Genomic DNA, 22,867 nt, shown 5'->3' with positions numbered 1-22,867 from the left:
TTTGGCTCTGTTGAAAGAATGAATGAAATTGTGGTTTTCCCTTCCTTCCCCCTTATCGCACATGCTTCCTGGTGTCCTTATTTTAAACTTGTGGTGCAGTACAGTGGAAATTGGATTGAAAGATGAGGAGTGAAACAGATCCTCTTAGCACAGTGGAAAAAAATGCTCTAGGTAGACTTGGTAGCACTGACTGTTGCCATTGCTGGAGGCCTTTATTATATGAGTGTTGGATGATTCTATGCCAATTTTAGCTCTTTAGGCAGAAATTTTCCATGCTGGAAATTATTCATGCCTCTGGTTAACAAAAAAAAACCCAAACCCCCACAAAATTACTGATTGGGTAAAATGGTTCAGCTGCTTCTGAAAACATTGTAAGAGGGAAAAATATTTTTCCCGGGCCCAGTTCTGGTGATCTTTTTGATGCGTTGGAGGAAGAATTGGAAACTTGAGTCGCAGGTGATCGCTGTGTCAAGAATCTGTCTTTCATGTTATCCAGTGAAAATCCATCCAAATTTATTCATACTTACGGCCTTGAGCAATCACAGTACATGCATGTCTGGGTAGAGATATTTAATTTTAATATCTGTGTTCCCAATGATTCTGGCTGTACTTTCAATGCTCCTGCCAGAAGCTGAGCAGGGGTTTGTTTTTTCAATAGCAGCTCTGGCCACATCTGGGTGAAGGTTGGTGCACCCTCTTTTGCTGTCATTGACCTTCCTGCTAAGCCCAGGCAGGAGGACAAGGAAGCCATTTGATCCAAGTAGGAGAGAGGAGATGACCTTCTTGGGACAGGAGTGAGGGCTGGTGGGGGCTGACCCCCAGGCTGATGTGATGCAGCAGTTCAGAGCAGCCCAGGCACGGTGTTGTGAGTGGTTGGGGATTTTCTCCTGATATTCCCTGTGGGGCTACAGCTGAATTGCTTGTCACCTTCCATTGTGGCCAAACAATTATTTTAGGAGTAGGGCCAAGTAAAACACATGCACGCTTACTACTGACAGCCTCGCCGGCTCGCCTGCTGCCACTGCAACCAGAGGGCAAAGTGTCCTTCCCTCCCCAGCCAGGCAGGAATGACACTCAAAACACAAAGCACCAGCTCAGCCAAAACAGGGGTGAAGCCTGGAGCCCAGTGCTGGTCCCTGCCTCCGTCTGACTGCAGAGACGTCGGACCAGCCACGTTCCCCGTACTGGAATGGGGAATGTCAAAATCCACCTCGTGGGTCACAGTAATGCTGCAGGCTGTGCCGTTGTCAGCTAGGAGTGTTCAGGGTTTTGTCTGAATACTGTGAACTTCCAGAGCTGCTCTTATTGGCTGTCATGGATACCTGAGACTGGCCCTCTTCTGCAAAAGCCCTGGTTTACAGCTCATCTCTGTAGCAGCCTTTCCAAGAACCACCTGCTTTTCTCTCCCAAGGGTGGAGAGACCTCCTCTTTCTGCCTAATTACCCATTTTCCTTCCATCCACCACACCATGGGCCATTCACTGGTCATGCAGGAGATTGTCACCTCCCCTCTAAGGGTAGGTGACTGACAGTGGTTCTGCAGTTCAGCTTGTGTGTTCCTACACAAGGCACAGGCTGCTTCTTCCTGGTCCCATTCCAGCTTTTTGAGCAGATGGAGTGGTGGCCCGCATCCCTTGGGAAGCATGCAGGTCATACCCTTTCTTGCTCTGGGGTCATCACAGGAAGGCTCGGCATACCATGCCAGGTGGTGAAATTGGGAAGGGAATACTTAAGCTGGGGAATACCTCCGCCTTCTCTACACTGCTCATTGCAGGAAGGAAACCTTCAGGGACCTGGGCAGTGCTCAGGAGCCTTTTTGCTGTGTAGATCCTCTGTGCTCAGGTTCCTACCACTTCTCCTCCTTGCTTTCTCCATAAACATTTTCCGTCACACAGCAATTTACATAAGAGTGACTTTTCAGGGATTAAAAAACAAACCCTAGATGAAATTGTAATTCTGAAGTTTGAAACCTTGGGTGACTGTATGATTTGTGTTTAAATTTGTAACTACAAATACTAAACTCAGTTCTGCATGAATCTTTTGGCTGGAGGAATAATTTCCTTTGAATAGGATTGAGACTGTTTCATAACACTCAGTATGCCAGATGTGAGCTATTGGGAGCAGATGAATGCCGCTCCTAAGAAATAAAGGCAATAAGATTGATGCTTGCAAGGATGCCAGTTGTATTCTGGACGCTAATAGGAGCTGGCAGGTACACTGGAAATGTTGGCTGGCATGGAAGCTGGTAATCAGATATGTGAGTGGCTGTCTCCGGTGGACAGAGATAGAGGATCGAGGTCTTGCGTGCCTGAGAGATGCTTCTAGCCCTGCCAGTGCGGGAAGAGCCGTGCAGTGACTGCAGGGCTCTCTTGGATCATGTTGGATGCATCACTTGGGAGGAGGTTAACAAGTCTCTTGGAAGGATCATCTTGAAACCATTGGCTGTATGGAGCGACACTGCTGGTTAGAGAATAGATACTGGCTTGTATTTTGTGTTTTTTATGGAAACCCCCAAAAAGAAACATTTTTTCCCCACTCTGTAATTATGAGCTCATCAGCCACGATGGTAGTTATTTCAAGTCTTCATGTGACCGAGAGCCACTGTTGTCTCACTAAGCTCCTGAAATGTCCTTACACCCAAACCCGATCGTTTTATGTCTTTCTCCCTATTACCAGACCCCTGTGCTTTTACCTGGGCACGAGCCCTGGTCCATGTCCTTGGCCTCCTCTGCCTGTCTTTTTTTTGCGTCGTGGGCAGCAAGGCTTGTGTCTCTGCAGTTGGGATCAGATCCAATCGGTCACAAAGTGAGCTGCTTGCGAGCTGTGATGGAGCTGGGTCAAACCTCCCCCTTGGGGCCGACTGTGCTATTCATGCCATGTCCTGCCTTCTCACCACTGAAGCAGTAGCTTCTCCTCTGGCAGGCAGGTGCAAGTCCTTAAAAATCAAATTGCCATTCAGGGGTGTCCTCCTTGGGGACAGGTTGCCCCTGGGCTTTTCCCCTTGCAGTCAGAAACCTTCCCTTCAGTCCTTGTCCCAGCTGAAGGCTGTAGGAGAGGGTGATGTTGTATGGCTGTTTCTCTGCATAGGGGTTTAATTTTGAGCCAAGGGATGGAGACATGACGTAGGCTGGAGTAAGTGTGATTGCTGCACAATTCAGAGATAGAAAAATTGAGAATTTTAAGGAACCTTAAAAACGTCTCTGGCTTGCTTCCCCGCTCCTTTCTGCATGCGCATCGAGTGTGTTTCCCAGTCCTCACGTTTGTCCATATGCTTAACAAATCCTTCAGGTTCTTAGCTGGAAACTTTCAGCTTTGACCCACCTGGAGCGATGTCATCTTGGAGAGAGTCCTGCAGCCCTCCCGCCAACAGCTTTGTGTGTAACAAAAAAAAAAAAAAAAAAAAGGCTGTTGAAGTGATGCCTACTCTTATGAGAAAATTGGCAAAAGGCAATGGTCTGTGCATGTCGTCTTGATGTGGAAGACAGATTAGCCCTTCTGGAGGGGGTGCTTCACCTGTTGTGTTCATGCAGCCACCGGGCAAAGACGGGGAAAAGTCAGTATCTTAGTAATTCAGGCTGTTTTAAAATAAAACACTATACTAAAACAGGCTCACAGTACACTAGCTGGCACGCAGAGAAGAATTGTTCTCATCAGCCTGTTTCAGGCAGTTGGACTCTTGAAAAACTAAAATGAGCCTAGTGCATTGCTTCCAGTACTGCAAACCCTGTGTTCACCTTCCTTCGCTTGCAATCCTCCTTCTCCTCCTCTGCTCTTTAAGCTGGGCTCTTGGCAGGGCACATGGTTCACAAAGGTGAAGTAAGTGTTATCTTAATTCTCCGCATGTGGAAAGCAAGGGGCAGGCCTGCCGAGTAATGTGTCCCAAACAACCCAAGGCTCCTTGAGGTAGGAACACAAGCCGAGGCACCTCTTGGATTTCACCCCTCTTCTGGGTCGTGCCTGGTCCTGGCGGCCTCCTTGATGAAAAAGCCCTAAAGCGGCTTGGTCATACTGTGGCTGCAGGAGATGGATGTCTCTTTGTGTCCAGGGATTGTAAACAGGGCTCTTTCAATAGCTATTTTGTAACAGGAATCTTATTTCAACACTTCGGGGATTTCTTTTTTCTCCAGGGTTTGTGGAGTTCAGCAAAATTCTGTGCAGTTGCGTGTGCAATGTACTTCGTGGTTTCAGCCGGCCACTAAAATAAATCACCAGGATCTTGCTATTAGACAGCTGGATCATGAAAGACAGGCCCTTTCGTGACCAAGGACAAGAAAAAACCCACAGCTTCCTGTGGTGAGGTTCCTGCTACAAAGCACCACCGACTATTTTTTCCTCTGTGCCCAGTCTGCACTGAGAGGCGTGAGCTTAAGCACCGTACACAGAAGTATAGAAAGAGTGAATTGCCATAGTCGAACTTGAGAGAAGAAGGAACACTTTCCATTAAATAAGGATTATGTCTGTCTGTAGAAGAAACAGCTGGTATTTTTCCAGCAGTGCATCAAAAATCTCATCATTCTCCTCCTCTCTTCCTCCACAAAGAACATGTACAGTCCAATGCACTTCAGCCTAGTTAAAAGTTGGCTCCTTAATTTTTTCTTTCTCCAAATGCCTCCCATTTATAGCTTTCCAGCATTTGGCAGCCGGGAGTCAGTGCATTCCCGTGTGTGCTAGCGCCAAGGCAGGTCAGTGGAGTTATAATTGGCTCTAGCTGGCACCCTGACTAGCTGCTGCGTTCAGTGCCTGGCAGCCGAGCAGGGCTGTGAGCTGCTGAAAGCTGTGCCTGCCTCTGGGAAACGGCAGCCCATCCTCCCCGAGAGTCGGTGTTGGATGAAAGTTCTCAGGGCCAGCGTACACCTGGGGTGAGTGCAGCAGCACTGGGCAGTGTGTGTCTGCAGTGGAAATAATTTTCATCTCTCGTAGCTAAAGCAGCTGCTGGGAACATCACTGGATGATTTTTGGTTTATTCCAAGCTGATGGCCAACATTTGCTCTGAGGGTGCAGCTCTGCAGGCTGTGTCTGCACCCTCACCAGATTTCTGCAATCCTCCCTCTTGCCTCCAGAGCAATTTTGCTTCTTGCTGGTTTGCTGTGAGCTGAGAGCTCCTGCTCACCTCCTGGCTCTCATCTCCACCTGCTCCCATCAGATGGTCCCTTCTGGTTCCTGGGCTCGTTGCCTGGTGCTGCTGTGGTGGCCCTGTGGTGAAGGAGGGCCAGCTCCTGAGCCTGTGCTCTGTTCATTCATCCCTGCTGGCACCCCCTGGTCTCCTTCCCTCTGGAAACTTGGCAGAGCAGCTGGAGGAGACAGCGTTTGCTTCCCAGCCCTGGGGGAAGTACGTCCCACAAGAAGCATCGCTTGGTGGATGCGATCTGGAGGGGAGCCTGTGCTGAGTGTAATCCATGGAGGGGGGAGGCAGAAAGATGGGGAGGTTAAAAGTTTCACCCCCTCAGGGACAGAGCTCAGATCTCTTGCTGCTGATCTGGTGTGGTTTTATTTGGTGAGGCTTTTGGTAATGCAGTGTTCAAAGCTGTCCTGTAACACGAGGCGAGGGGTTACACCCCAGTCCCTGTCTCAGCGGTGAGCTAATGCCCTTCCAGCTGCTTAATGAAAGAGACCTGGAAATTCAGCTGCCCCTTTCCTGGGAGGGCTGAGCCAGGGTCCCCAGGAGGGCAGGAGCTCACTGGTGGCCCCTCTCCTACCCGCTGCCCATGGGGTTGGACCCTGGGAGGTGTCCAGGGCCCCAGGGCAGGTGCCAGCCTGGAGCCGCTTGTGGCTGTGGGTTTTGATGAGGTTTGCATGGGTCTGGGCTGATGCGAGCCCCAGCATCTCCGATGTGCTTTTAATCAATCTAAAGCAGCTCAGCTTTCTGGTAGAAAGACCTGCAATTTATATCATGTGCCAGCAGCCCTGGATCCAAAACAAACCAGTTTCAAGCTGACTGATGCTGCCTGTGGGGAGGAGCTGAGGATGGATAGCGGTAAATCGGTGCAAAGGAGTCTGTATCTCAGAGTGCTGAATTTTTAGTAAAATGGCCGGGACCCATTTATGTTGCTAAATCTGTATGATATAGTACGGACCAAAGCATCCACCACATACGTATTGTGGGTATCTAAGAAGTTGAAGCATCTGTGCAGTTTTATGGTGAGTGGGAGATGGAAATAAGAGCTGAGAGAGACAGAGGGAGATGGTGGTTCTGGGCATGTCCTGCCCTTGTAGAGGGAGGTGATAAAGCTGAAGGGATGACATGTTTTTCGGCGGTCTTGATTTCTCACTTCTTTTCTGTGCCTTTCATTCGATTACATCAGGCTGTCTCAGGTCTTCCACGGTGCTGTAAATCACTGCTCCCGCACTGGCTGTTCAAAGTGCTTTCAGTGAAGGACACCTTGCCATCTTGGAGTCCCCTTGTAAAGCGAGGTGTGGACCTCTGCAATGATCTCCCTGAGGTCCTGGTGGGCCTGGGGACAAGTGAAGAATTTAACCACTTGCTCCCCCTTCCCAGTGCTCTGCTCCATCCTAGAAGCGATGCTCCTTTCCTCTTACTTTCCTTGCGTGTTTTTTTTTCCCTTCTCCTGTATGTGTCTGCCCTGAGGCATGCCTTGCTCCTCATTCCCATCCCTGAGATCCAGCACAGACTTTTCCTGGGTATGTGGCAGGCATCTTGCAGGAGGGATGAGGAAGGCAGGTCTGTGCCAGCTGCATCAAGGCTGTTCCGTTGGCTGGATTAGGGGAGACCTTTTGGGGAGAGAAGGATGGGTGTGCAGGACCTGCCCTTCCTCTGTGATTCATGCCTTCCAGCCAGCAGCGGGGAGGGGGACCTCGTTAACCAGAAAAGAGAGGGGAAAACGTGATGTGGTGCCAGCGGGTGGATGCTGTAGGGCTCTGGCAGCCAGCCCATCCCCTCCGTGGTGCCATGGTGACTCTGTGGTTTTCCTGCCAGCGGCTGAGGCTTTGCTTCACCACTGGCTGCAGGGTGTTGCAGTACTGCTGGATGCATGGCACCCCTTCTGCTCATCTTCCCATCACATTGTGACTCCCACACATCCCCAGGTTGCAGGGTGCGGCTCTACACCCTGGTTTATGGTAACTTTTATATTCTGGTGTTATCTAGGATTGCAATGTGAGCAATAACCCACATGAAATATGGTCTCCCTTGTAATCTGGTGGCATGAGGAAAGCCAGAATTTTCCCTGTCTTAATTCCACCTCCTTGAGCCTTTCAGCCTTACTGGTACCATATCTTGAGGTCTTTGCAGTAGAGGTGAGTCACTGAGTACTGAATTATAAGTGACATTTATGGCTGTCTTTACCTGGCAGTGTGGAAATTAGATCTTGGAGATTAGGTTTGGAAGGTATAATTAAGGTTGGTGAATTTATTGTTTTAATACTGCCTTTAATAGAATATTTAGGGTTTGGGCAAGACAAAGCTTTCATTCAAATGTAATTTTTCAGTGCTGATACCATATTAAATTAGCCAAACCAGGTATTTTTTAATACACAAGGTGTGGTATGCCCCTTATGGAGAATTCCTTGTGCTCTTATTTTCCTCTGCAAGCTCAGCTTGCTGATCATTTACCATCAACCATGGTCTGGTACTTGACCTTTTCAGAGAGGAAGAAGATATTTTGTTGTAGCAGACTTTGAGAAATGCCTCCCTCGGTAAGCAGTTTGGGTGCCAAAAGGTTTGGGACCCCACTGAGGCTTGATCTCCCCCTTCCCCAAGCTGGCAGCAAACCAGCCCACGTCCCTGCAAGCTTGGAGTGGCTCCAGGAGGGCCAGGAATGAGGAGGGTGGAGGTGAGACCTCTCCCTGTCTTGCGCTGCAGGCAAAAGTTCAGTTGGTTCAACTATATTGTGCAACTTGTCTCAGGTAGGTGGACAGCTTGCCCCAGGCACTGGGGCACCAAGGCGTGTTGGTTGGGGCTGGCTGAGATGTTCAGCCTTACAGAGTGCAGCTGCCATTTTTCTTTTTTGTTGTTGTTGTTGGGGTTTTTAAGGAAAAAATATTGCTGAAAAATGGAGAAAGTGTCGGTTTTTAGAAAATTAAGTTGTGGGTCTTCCTCCCTATCTGAGAATTTCTGCTATAAAGCTGCTGCTGGCAGAGGACACTGCCTTCTCCTGCCCCAGGGAGCACTGGAGTACCTCTGGTAGGGACCCAAAATCCTGGAGTTCTCGCCCAATCTCAGTCAACAGAAAGTTGCAATCTGTATTTTTTAACTGCATGCATACATGCTGAAAATGGCTGATGTAACGGCCACTGAAGAAGGCTTTGTGTTCAGCCACGCAGAGTGCCAGGCTGGCTGGGAAGCCACACAGTTCTTTGTAAGGTTTCCTCGTCCTAAGTTGGGAGGAAAGTTAGTCTTTAAATTTTAGCAAAGAAAGAAACTCAGTTCACTATGTGTAAAATGTTCCCTTGGTTTTTAACTATTAATTTTTGAGAAGAAGCTTTCCCCTTGATGAGTCACTTAAAACATTAAAAAAATCCTTTTAATTTTAGTGGTTAGGTTTTACTGTTTGAATTGAAATGTTAATTGAAATGGATACTTGTCTGCTGATCTTTCTTCTTGGCAAATCAGCATTTTCCAGTTCCCCTCCTCTCCCCCTCCCACCCCTCCACCCACCTCCAGGCAATAAAAAAGTCCTGTTGGAAAGTTCCCAGAGCGGTCTGAGGTTTCCATTTGGGGGGCGACTGCTTTCCACCTGCCAACAGGTGGCTGCTTTAAGCCCCAAAACCATGGTGTTTTTTTATCAGTTGGTGAATTTGGCCAGAAACTGTCCAGATTTTCTCTCGTAGTGAGATTACGCTTAGAGAGGAGCTCTAAGATTAGGGTGCTTTCAAGGTTTGTGCTCCTTAGGGGTTTAATTATGCTGGAAAACCTTGGCATTGCTCACTCTCCCTCTATCCTGGTTGGGTCCTAAAAAAGCAGGTGCAGTTCAAGGTATGTGGTTTGGGCAGAATTTTGTGTAAAATCTGCATCCTCGTGTTTAAATGCACAGAAGGCAGCAGGGTTGCTGCACTTTGCCTGCTGCTGGGACTCCTCTGTGGTGCCTCTGTGTTCGCTGGCTCCAGGCCCTGGCAAAGGGTGAATATCCCGGGTTAGGACGGCGTTCCCCCTGGAGCTGCATGGCATCTTGCTTTATGCATTCCCAAAGGCTCCCCGCGGGGCTGCCCAAACCTGTGCTCGTGCTCGGCGCTTGCTCAACCCTTCCCTGTTATGTCCATTAACTCCTCCATAAGCTGCAAGGGCCAGTCTCCTCCATCAGACATCGCTTAATGGCAACGTTCTGGTTTTGCAATAAGTGGAGTTTCTTGGTGAGCTCCGTCCCTCTGGCAAGGACTGTCTGAATTCAGAAGTGCTCCAAGTCCTCTCCTGCCATCATGTGGGTGGTGGCAGTGCCAGGCTCCTGCGCCCGCAGCAGCTGTGGGTATGTGCTGTCTGCAGAGGCTTCCTGCCCAGCTTGGGTCTTTGGGCAGCATTTAAATCACACCCTTTCTGTAAATGGAGGAATACAAGGTGCTCCATGATGGAGACACTCTGCTGGTGCAGCAGGAGGTGGGGTGGGGGTGCTGGTGGCAATGCTGATGGGTTCACGCAGGAGCCAGCCTGGTTCATGCTGTCCGTGGGGCTGTCTGCCCAGGGTTCCATCAGCTTCTGTCTGCTAGATGGACATTTTTACTGACAGGTGGGAGAGCGTGGAAAGGAGCATGGTAAGGACTAAGATGTATCTGTTTCGCATGGAGACCCTGGTTTTGGCAGTTAAACATCAAGGGTTTGCAGTGTCTCATTTTCCACCTGTGTAATTGCACTGGCTGCTGTGGAGCTGCTCTTGATGGAGACCATCATGAACTCAAGCAGAATGAAATCCTCCCTCATGTGGTGACAAAAGTCTCTCCAAATTGGCCTTTCTGCTGACTGTGCTCGCTTGGAAGATGGGGTTTGTGTTTGGGGAAGGAACAGCAGGGAAAACAGACAGTTAGCAAGAAGTCTGATGCAAGAGGAGGGTGATGAGGCTGGTGTTTCTGACCATCAGCGCTCTCCCAAGTGGTAGGACTGCAGCTTTTGCAGCCCTGCCTGTAGCTCAGATGTCTCCTCCTTTGTCTTATCATGTTTGGGCCTGCCACAGATTTCAAACATTGCATTAATTTCAGAGAAGTAATGTATGCCAGTCTGCGTGTCCTCATCTGTTGGAGTGGGGAATGTTTTTGGGAAGGGAGGGGTTGAAGGGAAACCAGATCATGAGCTATTTGGGGGAGAAGCTAGGGACAAGTCATCCCAAGGTTTTGGCAAGCATGCAGCTCAAGGTGGGGTGGCATGAACATAAAGTCTCTCCATGACTGGTCGCTGAAACACTTGACTGAAGGTTGCCTCTTGGTGTGAAACACCATGTTAGATGTGAAACTAGATCTGGTTGGAGTGCTTGAGCACAGCCCTCCCCCTTGCTGCGCCTCGGCTGCTCAACACATTGAAATAGGGCAAATATAGTGGTATTTCTCCACCGTTGTTTCCATTTCCACAACAGAAACTAGATCTCATGACTTTCTGGTCTTCAGAGCGTGTCTGCTTTGGGATGCTAGAGAGGAGGAGGATGTGGGTGAACATGAACTGTCTTTGCAGCCTCTACAGCTGCTGCTGCCATGACAGCTCCAGCGATGGTGTGGTGGTGGTTCTGTGGTCTTTGGCATCAGGCTGGGGCAGGTGGCACAGCTCTTCCCTGCTCCTATGCCAAGGCTCCTTCCAGAGGTACTTCCCGTGTGACACAGCCCCAGCTGTGCTGGCAGGACGTTCCCATGGACGGGATGGGGAAGAGGAAGTGGTGCAGACCAGCATCACCCCCGGGTATTGCTGCTGTGTTCCCAAGCACGTCTACCAGCAAGAGTCATTTCCCGCGGCTGGGTGGCCGTGGTGAATTATGGATGCTGTTCTGGTTGTTTGGTGGTGTTAATGCTCTGCTCCTGGTGCCTGCATGGAGTGCTGCTGCTTTCAGTGCGCATCTCTGCAGTCTGGGACCTGCCTGCCCAGCCTAATGCCATCTAAAGGCTGCAATTATCAGAAATTAAATGGAAAATGGATTACTAAAGTACTGTAAAGAAAATGATGACTTCCAGGATTCAGCACCAAATGAATCAAATGTAGAAAGCAGTATATTTTAATCACCCAAGAAGCAGACAGAGGGATCAGCAGCTCTGTGAGGGGGGGTGTGTAAATGGAAATTGGTTGGTACTCTTCTTCAAATTTGAAGTTTTCTTTTTCATTTTTTTTAAACACTAAACTCTCTTCTTTGTCTCTTCCAAATATATTCTTGACAGTCTTACAAAGCGAGGGAAAGCAAGCAGTGCTTTTCAGGAGTTGTTTGGGCCATCCAAAAATGGGTGCTGATTTTGTATCCCACTATCTCAGGGTGTCTCACCCAATGACTTACTGGAGCTGGGTTTTGGGAAGATGCAGCTTTGTCTGCCCTCTCGTTCCTTTCTGGCTGCCTCAGAGTGGTTACCCAGAGCTACTTGTTGCTTTTGAAAACATATGGACTTCAAATGTCTTAAAACATGATTTCTTTAAATGCTCTTGGAAATGCACTTTGTAGATGAGCACAGAACAGACACAGAAATCACTGTGGGAGCAGGGTGGGGCTTGAACAGAGAGAGACCTATCTGGAGACCAGGGTACTCTCTTCTTCCCTGACTCTTTTGCCCATTTGCTGCAATTAGTACATGATGTTGGTTGCAATTGTGATGCTGGTGTTTATTTATCACTAATGAACAAACATGATAATCTTTTAGTGATTTCTGGGGATTTAAGTTTCAAGGCTGGATGACGGAAAAAGGAGGCTCGTCACGCTGAGGTTGCTACAGGCTTTTAGGGGTTAGATGCTTGGGGCCGAGTGCCTCCTCTGGGAATCCTGGCAGCCTGGGTGAGCGTGCCATGCCCATCGTGGTCTCAATTGCCTACCTTGGAGCTGAGCACCACTGAGGTTTCTGCTCAGAGAATCAGTGGGTGCTCAGGCTGGAAATGTCTTCCGTCCTGGGCAGTGGAAGCTTTTTGCCTGGTTGCTTTTGGAGGACCACTGCACTCAGACCAAGACTAGGGAAGCGGAGCTGCCACGTCCTCTGAGCCCCTGTGTGCAGGCAGAGCCCGCCAGCTCCCCCGCTTTGGCTCATGTGGTTTACGGGCAGGCGCCTGGGGCAGCACAAACCTGGGGGTGCCTCCGTCCTGGGGCTGCCTGGGGCTGGTGGCAGCGTGGGCCAGGGGATGCATCCTGCCCTCTCCACGCCAGTGAGCTATTCACAGGCACCAACATCTCCCTCTGTCTAATGCTTCCTGTGATTTCATAGGAAATTTCTCTTGTAGTGGCAGCTGCTGCCAATTTGTGTAGCCCTTTTCTCTCTGACCTCAGTTAATTCTTTTTGTCTATTGCTGAGCAATGCTTAAAGTTTTCCATCAGGTTTTCACAATCCAGCCTCTGTGATGCCATTTCCTAGTGCTGAGGAGGTCAGGATTGCCTCTGCCTGGTGATGTGTAAAATGCACTTGAACTCATCCCTTTCACCAGAAAAGCTGGGGCTGGGGAGAGTGGTCATCAAGAAACCACTCAGTTGTGCTGCCCTTCAGCTCCTGTTACTGTCTCTGATCACCCAGCTTGCTTTGGCCATTGAACGGGCATTACATGGTGCCACACCAGTGGAGTCCTTCCCCAGGCTTGACCTCCTGAGCTCGGCATCACACACTTGGGATCTGAGTTTGCTCCACATTTGTCCTTCTGTCTTCTGGGCTGCTGTGTTTTCACCCCTCCTTTCTTCACAGGCAGTCCAGGGGAATGCAGGGAAGGTGCCTCTCATAGGATCGCAAAGAGACTAAACATCAGTAGCCTGTGAGCCGCTGCCAGATGTCCTTCTCTTTCCTGGACTGTCTGCTTGGCAGATGTTCCCCAAACCAGCTGGTTCCAGGGCGCAAGGGTGCTTTGATCTGCAGGAGCACGTTTGCAAACTCTCTGGTTCTCAGCGCACAGCCCTGTCCCTCATCATGTCCCCGTGGGGCTGGGGTGCTGCCGTGATGGCAGGCGATTGCTGGACCCACATCCCTTTACCTTGGAGGTCAGGGTGAGCGATGCACGTGAACGTCCCCATCTGGAGTTCACTGCCACAGGGACAGCAGGGCACGCGGTGTGCCTGGCTGCCTCTGGCATTCCCCCTCTCATGAGCAATGGGGCCAACAGGGCGTTTGGGAGCATGGGATGAGAGCAGGCTTGGCTCAGACCCATCTTTCCCCCACGGCAAGCTGCTGCCTTCTCTCAGCGGGGAGGCTGTTGCTCTCACAAAGAGTCTCCTGTGATTCTGACACTGTGCACTCAGTCCGACTCTGAAGCCTTTTGTTGAACTTTTTTTTTTTTTTTCCCCTTCGGCTGGTGTCAAAAGCTGACTTCTCTGCTCTGGATAACAGACGTGTCTGGTGGAGGCACGGATTAGGTCAGCTCTCGCTGAAGGAGGAATGTGGTTTTACACTGAACCTCCTGTCACGCAGGCAAAACAAATCCTCTCGATAAGAGAAGGGGGAAACTTCCCTCACCCAGTGCCTGTGATTACAGCTCACAGCCTGGCTCCGACATCAGCTCCTGGTGTTGTGCAAGAGTGAAAGAGTTTGCTTTCCTCGCCTGGCCGTTTCATCACCCCCCAACCCATGCTGGTATCTTGCTGTTCAGTGATGTGAACCACCATCCCCTCCATAAGTTGGCAAAGACTTGCTTTCTCTTCTGAAGTCCGGTGCCCAGGCAAGCCCGAACACTCAGTAGTGGAGAGCCTAGGTTTTAGAACAGCTTGACAAAAGCAAATCCCACAGTCCCTCACCTGCAGAGGACTTGCTGCGAGAGTAATCCCGTGCCCTTCTGGTTCATCCTTATCAGAGGAATGCAGGACCTCTGTGTTTACCATTTCACCTTGACATTTTTCTTTCCACCAGATCAGATTTAAATGAAAAAAATATATTTTTTTTCTCTCCTTTACATACCAGAGGGTAAAACTTTTCTACTTTATTGTGCAGAGCAGAGGAGAAGCAGCAAAGTGATTACCTGCTGGCACTTGGCTTGAGGTGTTTGGGGCTTTTTTTACAGAAACTTCTCGGAGTTTGATTCCAGCATGCTCACAGGCTGTTAGACCTGGGGCCCTGCTCCTCCAGCAGACATATCTCTCAGGTTACGCCATCTGCATGGTGTATCCCTCTGCCACTACACCATCAGCTCTTATTTGGGCAAAGCCCTTCCTGAACGCTCTGCTTCCTGGGAATACTGCTGAGCACATACATTCCCCTCTCCCTAGGATCCCCTGCAGCCTGCAGCACTCTTAATTGATTCAATTAGGATATTATCTTACGAGTTTCCTGTTAATGAAGAAGCTGTCTGCCAATGTGTTAGCTGTTGATACAAGGCTGCTTTTGAAAGGCCCCCCTCTCCCCGGGTGGCTCCGCCGGCGTTATCGCTTGTGCTGTTAATGGACAGCTCAGCCATGGGGACAGTGTGTTCCCATGATGTGCACAGACCTTCCGCCATGGCTTGCTCCGGAAAGACTCGCTGCCCAGACATTTCTGGGTTAATAAGAAAAACAGCTAATTGATAAGATAAATTGGTGGTGGAGATAAATGTGGATAAACGTGCCCTATCCTGACGTGCTGTTGTGGGGAGCCTGGCTGCAGATTGGATACGCCGGTGGGGCATCAGTGCCCCAGTCCTGGTTTAGGGAGCCAGGGCCTGGCAGCTGTGTGATCACCCTCCCTGCTGCAAAGGAATCAGTGAAAAACGTGATACAACAGCTTCCTGCATAGTAAAAGTGCACCAAAATGCTTTAAACTGCATCTACCCCAATATTTATTTTTTTCCTAAGATTCTGGCACAAATACTTAAAAATAATCTTGGAAGGGGAGAAACAATAGAGTTATTGTTTCTTTTTCCCTTCATTTTTCTTCCTGACCTGAGTGCATTGCTGAGAGCAAGAGTTGGCCTCTCTGCGCTCTCCCATGCTCGGCAGGGAAAGCTGCCCTCCAAAGGGCTGTGTGTCTGTCTGCCTCTCGCCTGCCCCGTCTCCCCCTCTCCCCGGGATCTTGGATGGCCAGGCAAGTCCTCCCTTATGGGAATGTGATGTGAGCAGTCTTGTTTGGAGCTTGGATGGAGACCCTCGCTGCTGAGATGATTTGTGGGAGTCTCCCCGTGCCGACCACCTCCCTTCCACAGTCCCTTGTCTGCTGGGGAGCGTGTTTCCCTGCTGTGTTGGGGAGAAAGGTGCTCTCCCGGGAAACCTTCCCTGCCTTGGCTTGTCGCTGGCGTGCCTTGGTTTCTGCAGACCATCTTCTGAAGCCAGTCTGTGTGTCTCTCCCAGAACACATGTGGGTTTGCTGCACTTTTACCCTTTTTCCATCCCTTTTCCAGAGCTGTGCCTGCTCTCCTTGGCTTTCCTGGGTAAGAGCAGTGTATCAACCTGTGCTGTAGTCCTTGTCCTGCAAAATTAGCAGGAGCAAGATGGGCCAGAAAAGATACAGGGAGCCTCAAAAACTTAGAGACCTGCCAACTGGATTCCTCTGGATCTCTGGTGACATCTCTCAGGTCTGGAGCTGACCTTTTCCCATTGCTGTTCTGTGCTTATTTTTGTGTGTAGTGCTACAGAAGAACCATCAGCCTGTGACCCATGGACTGGATTTCTGCAGATGCGTGCTCTTGTATCTTGCTAATGCAAACTGCCTGCCGTGGTTACAGCCAGCACTGGGGTTGTTTTCTTTGGAGTGAGTTTTTCAGCTGTTCTTCAACCACAGGCTTATGCCTAGTAAAACTGATGAACTAGTACTTGCTGCTGCCTTCTCTGGAGCTGCGTGATGTGGCAGCCAGGCTGGGTGGGATCCATCCCCTCTGACTTGCTCCTTCCCCACCTTCTCCTCTTTCTCTGTGTGCTGAAGGGTGCTCCAGGTACCTTGCAGCCTCTTTTCCTCCCTCCAGTAAGAGGAGAGAGCAGTTTGTGAGTGCACAAGCATAATGGTACCAACCCACAGCAGACCATGCAGGGTCTGGTCTGGCTGGGGTGATGCTGGTGGCTCTGGGCTGGGCTGGAGCAGAGCCAGTGGGCTGCAGTGAGAGGGTCCCTATGCCACCTTCTCGCTGAGCAGCCACTGCAAGAGGCACTTTTGGTCAAGGAAAAGGAAATGGAGGACTTCTGGGCTGAAGTTCTGGCTGGCTTTGTTGTGGTCACATGGTTGGCAGCAGATCTGGCCAGAGGCACAGCCCAGGCACGTGCATATGGGAGAAAACATAGCTTGCACCATTTGTGCCTTGGAGTCTCATAGTGCTCCTGGGAGCGTGAGATCCTCAGCTTGTGTTCAAAACTGAGAGGAGGGGAAAGCTTCCAGTGACTCAAGTATTTTGCATTGCTTAACAGCAATCAGATGTGTGGCGTTTGTGACTTGTTTTGCTCACCCTTTGTCAGTCACAAGCTTTCCCGAGCTCTTCCCCACAGGAAGGGCAGGGTGAGAGGCACCTCTCTGCCGTAGCACAACACGGGTGTTTTACAGGGTAACGGGGATGTGGTGTCATCCTTCATTCTCGTGGATTGAGGGAAGAGCAGGAGGCTGTTGTGTGCCCAGGGAGGCTGGGGAAGTGGTGCTGCCCTGGGAGCCTGCAGTGCCTTGGGGAGGCAAGTCGTCCCTTGGCCGTGCTCAGGCTCCCTTTGTGGCTGCTGGTAACGTTGCTGCAGTCCCCGGTTATTGCTGAGTCTGGAGTAATTTTCTTTGTTACAAACTCTTTCAAATTTATCTTGAAAAGAAGCTGTAAACATGGTCCGTTTGTGCTTAGTGTCATACTGGTTTTGAGTTGTCTTGTTTTCATTTTGAAGAGAATATTTGAGAGCTTCTTTTGGTTTTCCTGTTGTCTTTGGGAGTGTTGGGGGAGTTTTTTATTTCTTCTCAAAATGTAGGAAAAATACCTCCTTCCTTCTGCTCCTCCTTTACCAAAAACCTCAAGAATTTTATCCCGGTGCATCTGAGATCCAAGAAAAAAAAAAATGCAAGCATTGCATGTGCAGGGGTACCAAAGGCTTTATTGACAAGAAGGGCTTAATTTTGGCACTACAGAACTTTAAACAAGCTCATGCCTAGCAGTAGAGGAGTCCACAGCCCTTAGCTAGGAGCAGAGACCTCCTGTGAAAAGCATGTGGAAAAATAGGTGCCAAAGAACAAGAGCCAGGTGGGGCACATCCCCGAGGGATGTTGGGACTCCAGAGTTTGGCCCTGCACGGACTCCCATGGTGAAGGGGCTCCTGATGGTACGTGGTGGAGCAGCAGACAGGAGGGGTCATGGCTTGTGTGTCAGGCTGCTCGGCGGTGCCCATCCTCCTGCCAGGCCGGGCGAGAGCTGCCTGAGGATGCCTCTCGTGGGATGAATGCCTCAGGCTCTCGGGTTGCGTAGTTTCCTCTTTGCATGAAATACTTTAAATATTAATTGGGCCAGAGGAGAATGGCTGTTTAGACTTTGTAGGTGCTAGGGACACTTGCTAGGCAGGTTGTCTCCAGTGCTTCTATAAGCACTTAATTATTTATGCAGAGTGCCATAGATCCAGTAGGAGAAGGCAAGACCCACTTCAAATACCCTGGGGACCAAGTGATGGGAGACAGAGCTCAGATCCATGCTTCAGAGGAAACAAGGGAGAGTTTGCATCTCCCTCCCCTTCCTTCCAAAGGAGGGAGTATCTGAGTGGTGGATGGGTGGCTAGACATGCTCTTTCTCCTCTTCTGCACTGTGTAAAGTGCAAAGCCCGATCCAAATGGTGTATTCCAGCAAGACCAAGTAAAGCAAATGCTGAGTACGTAGATCCTGCCAGGGCATTGATATTAAGCACCATAACAACCACAAGGAGGTTGTGTGCATGTGCTGAAGCACCAGTGCAGGCACCCAGCAAGAGTGGGAGCTGGTTATCACCTCTTTGCTGACTAAATGTACTAAGTGCAGTTGCATCACTCAGGAAATGATTTGTTGAATGCTGAAGATCCCATAAAACATTCATCCGTCAAAGCCTGTGTAGCACAAAGTGTTCCCCAAACTTGACATATAACTTTATGGCCTTTTGCAGGCAAACATGAGTTGGTGCTGTGAGTCCAAGTCAGCTGTTGTCCAGGAGCTGTGTCACTGCTGTGCTATGCTTGAGCTAATAAGCTTAAAATATGCCTTTTTTGAGGAGCTTCTGAGGTCTATCGGGATGAAACTTAATAGTTGCAGAAATGCAGGTTACATGAATCACCCGTGCTGAGCAGAATGATAGTGATGAATAACATCGGTGGTGAGAAATGACTCTAAGATCTTGTGCTTCTGGCACTGCTTTGGATGTGCTTCCCTCAGTGCTTCAGGTTGCTGTACTCTGGCTGATGGTGCTGTGTGCCATCAGCCTCAGGACACTGCTGGTTAGAATGGCCTTCACCTCCTCCTGGGGAGAGGGGCCTTGTGTTGTGCACGTTAGTCACTGACTTTAATCACCTCTCTTGCCTTTCCTTTTCTAGATGCAAATGCTGGACAAGTTTCCAATGGAAGGAGGGCAGAAGGACCCCAAGCAAAGGATCATCCCCTTTCTGCCAGGTAGGCAAGTGGGCTCTAGCAAAAACCATGCTGGTTTTGGCACCGCAGGAGCTTTTTCCTGGTCTGTATGTGAGCATACATGTGCTTTAGCTCTTATCTACTGAACTATCTGAGCAATAGCAAGTTCTTGGCCTGCAGTGTGTCCACTAAAACATCTGTATTTGTTTGCCACATGCCCACTGAGTGTTAAACCCCTCGATCATTCTCCCTCCCTCCAGAAATCATTAGTGGAGCACAGCTTCTGCCAGGAGCAACCCAGGCAACAGCCTGCTTGTTTTCGGAAGGGGCCTGGCCAGCACGGCACAGGGCTGAGAGTGGTGTGGGACTCCCTAGGAACAGCTCATACGCTGTTTTTCCTGTCCTGTGCAACTCAAAGGGCTATCCAGAGAGAAGGAAATAACAATTGAATTCCACATGTTGAATCAAGCTGATTGACAGCCTTGGCTTCCTCCTGTGATGTTTGGGACTGGTTGCTCAAAGACAGGATTTCTGTGGCATGACATGTGCCCTGCCAGCCTGACACGCAGCTGAGTGTTTGTGTGCCAGAGGAACAGATGCAATGGTCTGTTGCAGACTTTGTGGTGCAGGGGGTTGCTTGTGGCTGCCCTTTGGTGCCTTTGAGGAAAAAAAGAAGCCTAATATGCCTTGCAAAAATAACCAGCCTGAGGGGGCCATGGGAGTCTTTCATGCACCCATAGCTAATGCCTTTGACCACAGAGCCGTCTTTACCCTCACCCCCAAGTAGCTAGTGGGCATATTTAGAAATGTCATCGTACCGTAATCACTTCCAGCGACTGTCAGGTCCATTTAGTGCAGCCCTTTGTGCTGTGCTCTGCCTCCTGGCTTTTCCAGAAACGTAAAGACATTTAGTGGGCTTTGCTTTTCTCTGACCGACATGAAGAAAATACTTTACGCCGCTTTCTGAGTAAGAGAATCTTGTCTGGGTTTCCTGTAGAGGGATTTCTGATTCTGGCTTGTCCTTGCATTGTAACATCAGCAAAAGCAAAGCACACCTGATATTAATACAGCAGAAAAGCCCTTGCTGTACAAGTACTCCTGCCAGCAAGGAGTGGGGAGGAAAAATGAAAGCCAAATTGGCAAAGGGCAAAACTTGGAAAAATTGGATGTACGGTTTGGCTGTGCTGCACTTGCAGAAAATTCCCACCAAAATGCTGCTATTTTTGGAAGGCAACCATCGGGCTTGGGAACCCTGGTCGGAACACTGTTGCTCTCGGCACACTCATCAATATTTGTTTCTTCGCTTTGGTGTTGAAATAGTTTTCCCTTTGCTAGGAGGCATGTCACTGGGATTTCAATTGGAGAAAAAAGTGGGTTGAAGTTGCTGGAAAATAAAGCCTGCCTCTTGTGTGAGAAAGCAGTTTGGGGGAGTTAGGATGACCATCCTCTTGAGGAGTTTGTGCATTTGTATGTGTCCTCTGCAGAGATGTTTGCCCTTTTGCTCTGGTCCCCTTTTTGCAACAGGATTAAATAACACCATTTTCAGAGGCAATCACGTGTTGACTTGGAAAACCTCTAGTCCATGCTTCTCCTAGAAATTTTTCTTGACACTTATTTCATTTCTGCAGTGGCTTGTGATAGCTAAAAAGAGAGAGACTGTTGGCTGGCACCTGCAGTTTTACCACTGGTACTTTCAGGAGGCAGCGCAGGGAAAGATGCGGTGAAAAAATCACAGCGCAGGATGGTGTCCTACCTCTGAGCAGGAGGCAGCCACTGGAAAGACAGATAATCTTGCATCTGCCTGTTCTCATGGGCAGCTTCAGAAGTCCTCTTGCTTCAGGGAAGCTGCATTATTAAGAAGTGGGAATCATGTTGCCTTTGCCATCCTGCCTTTGCTGCACATCCTGGAGCGGTCAGGAGCTGGTGGCTTTCTCTGGAGCAGGACGATGAGCCCTAGTCAGATGGTGTCTGCTTCTGAAAGAGGACTTCACCTGGGGATAAGGGAAAGCTCTTTTAATAGTTGCTGTCTGTGCTAGAGGATGTGCAAAGCGGGATGGTTTCATTCTGGAACAGTTCTTGGCCTTCCCAGTCTGGGAATGGCAGTGGGTTTTGTTACTTACAACTGAACCCAAACTTCATCTCTCTCCGCCTAGGGGTGCTATCCAGGTGAGCTCGGTGCAAACAGCCTGGGTGTCTTTCTCCGCAAAACGTGGCTCTAGTATGCTTAGACTTGCTAGGGTTGTGATTATGTTCAGCTTCTGTGAGTACTGTCGCTTGCTCCCAATCCCATTTTGAGCAACATTTTTAGCATCTGAATTTTGTTACCGTTGGAGATTTGTCTCCAGTGGTTTACTGAAAGTATGCTGCTTTCTGGGAAGCCCATTGTAGAGTAACATTAGACATTGTGGCCACTGCAATTCACAAAAATGTCTCCTGCAACCCTGTGCCTCCTGCAGCTCTAGCTTTCTTAGCAACTCCTAAGCGTCCCAAACTCATAATCACCACCGTGACCTGAGAAGGTGCCATCTGGGTTTGTCTGTCAGGCTGGTTTCCTGGAATGGGAAGAGAGTTCCATGATTACTCTGTAGTTACAACATCCAGCTCACAGAAACTCTGTTTGCTTTGCATTGCTTTGTTTTGTTAATGTTTTCTTCAAGGATTTGACTTCTTGGCAATTGCTAGAGACTCTGGGTCTTTTGAAGTAGGCCTCTGATGGTATCAGAAGAGCCTCTTGTAAGTGCAAGTCCTTCAGCCCATTCAGCTCTTCTGAAGTGGGGTCATAAAGCTGAGTCCTCTGAAGCGTAGCAGAGCAATTGCACTTGAGGTTTGGGATCAGAGGTTGTCCCTTCCCAAGTTGTTGGCACCACGCTCATGCTGTAGCACAGCTTAGTGGGCCTGGTTTGGCCTGGCAGGACATTGCAGTGCTCCTGCACCATGCCTGAAAAGCCTCTGCCACCATATAGGGGAATTTGAAGTGGGATCTTGGCTACTTTTGCTGGCTTTGAGCCACCAGCACAGCCTGCCTAGCTTCATGTGGTGCTGAGGATGGCCCCTCCAAACAGCTCTGGCAGCACCCAGCCCATGCACGGTATCGACTGTGGTCCCTGGAGCGGAGTCAGGAGCAGCTGGTGAGAGAGGAGAGACCTGTCATTGCCCAGCCCTGGGGACATTATGCTAGGCAGCTCCATCCTCCCCTGCAGGACTCCACACTAAGGGTTACACGTGTGTTGGCTGGGAGATGGTGGTATGGAGACCCCAGGAAAGAATGAACTAAGAAAACAAATGAGCTAAGTTGGGCCCGCTGTGTAAGGGCTGTGCCAGATCTTTCAGGAAACAGCTTTTATAAGGAGAGTGGAGCCTTCCAAACTTTGTACAGCCCGAGTGGCCTGGAGCAGATCCTGGCCAGTCTGCTTCGCTGGAAACGTGAGCCTCAGCAAGGAGGGGTTGCCTGAGGCTGAGCTAACTTTGGCTGTAAAACTGCTTTTTAGGAAGCTTTAGCTACAGACAATAGCGAACTCCCAAGAAGGGAGGAGGAGAAAGGGGGTTCAGTGAGATCATTTTAAAAAGCAGAATTATGCCTCCTTTCTACTCCCTTCCCAGCCTGCTAACCTGCTTGGCATGGCCATACCCACAAACTTTGGGGCTTTTCTCTCAGAAGAACTGCGGGAATGCTAACAGCTCCCTGCAAAGGCCCTGTGAAGGAGGTGGAGGACAACTCATCCATTTTCCAGCTACATTACCTGACTTTCCACAGTCCCATTGCATCTTCATCAGAGCTGGAGATGGGGTAAGGGTCCTAATTACTGTTTTCTGCTCTAGCAAGATAGGCATCTGTGCTGTAGCCCTGTTGATTGGACAGTGCCAGGCTAGCTTGCAGCCCATAATCAGTACGTTTGCCTTTTCTGCAGGGTTTCAGCTAACCCCACTGATGTGCAGACAGTATTACCCCAGGCAGAGGTGCTGTGCTGGAGCAGTTGCTCTGCTTCTGACCTTTGAGATGTCTTTAAACAAACTTCCTTATATTTTTCTCTGTTACATGGCACTGTAGGCCATAGAAGCAATGGCCTTGGGAACATTTTGCTATTATTCCACCAGGTTCTCAAACCATGAGTGTAAGGGGCTGTCTTCATAGGGGCACTGTTTAATTCAGCTTGATTTCACAGACACCTGGGACTCCATGCTTATGCTATACCCAGGACAGCCCCAGAGGCACTTTGCTGGTTCCCCTCCTTTTTGCCAGGATATGTGCACAGCGCAGGACTTTGCCAAACAGATGCTAAGTGCAGGGCTCCTGGAAACGCTGTCTCCCACGCCTGCTTCTCCAT

At 49.6% G+C, this 22,867-nt stretch overlaps 1 protein-coding gene across 2 annotated transcripts in view; it reads left to right on the top strand.

Moving 5' to 3' along the window:
• SH3PXD2B (SH3 and PX domains 2B) overlaps positions 1-22,867 on the top strand; it is a 79,199-nt gene that overhangs the window by 14,872 nt on the left and 41,460 nt on the right. For both annotated transcript variants that reach the window (XM_074838783.1, XM_074838782.1), the window contains exon 3: positions 18,509-18,584. In XM_074838783.1, coding sequence (XP_074694884.1) covers positions 18,509-18,584 — 76 coding nt within the window. The remainder of the gene's footprint in view (positions 1-18,508; positions 18,585-22,867) is intronic.

The sequence above is a fragment of the Strix aluco genome, chromosome 13 (assembly GCF_031877795.1).
Source record: "Strix aluco isolate bStrAlu1 chromosome 13, bStrAlu1.hap1, whole genome shotgun sequence".
NCBI classification, from domain to species: Eukaryota; Metazoa; Chordata; class Aves; order Strigiformes; family Strigidae; genus Strix; species Strix aluco.
This window is presented reverse-complemented; position numbering and strand designations above follow the sequence as displayed.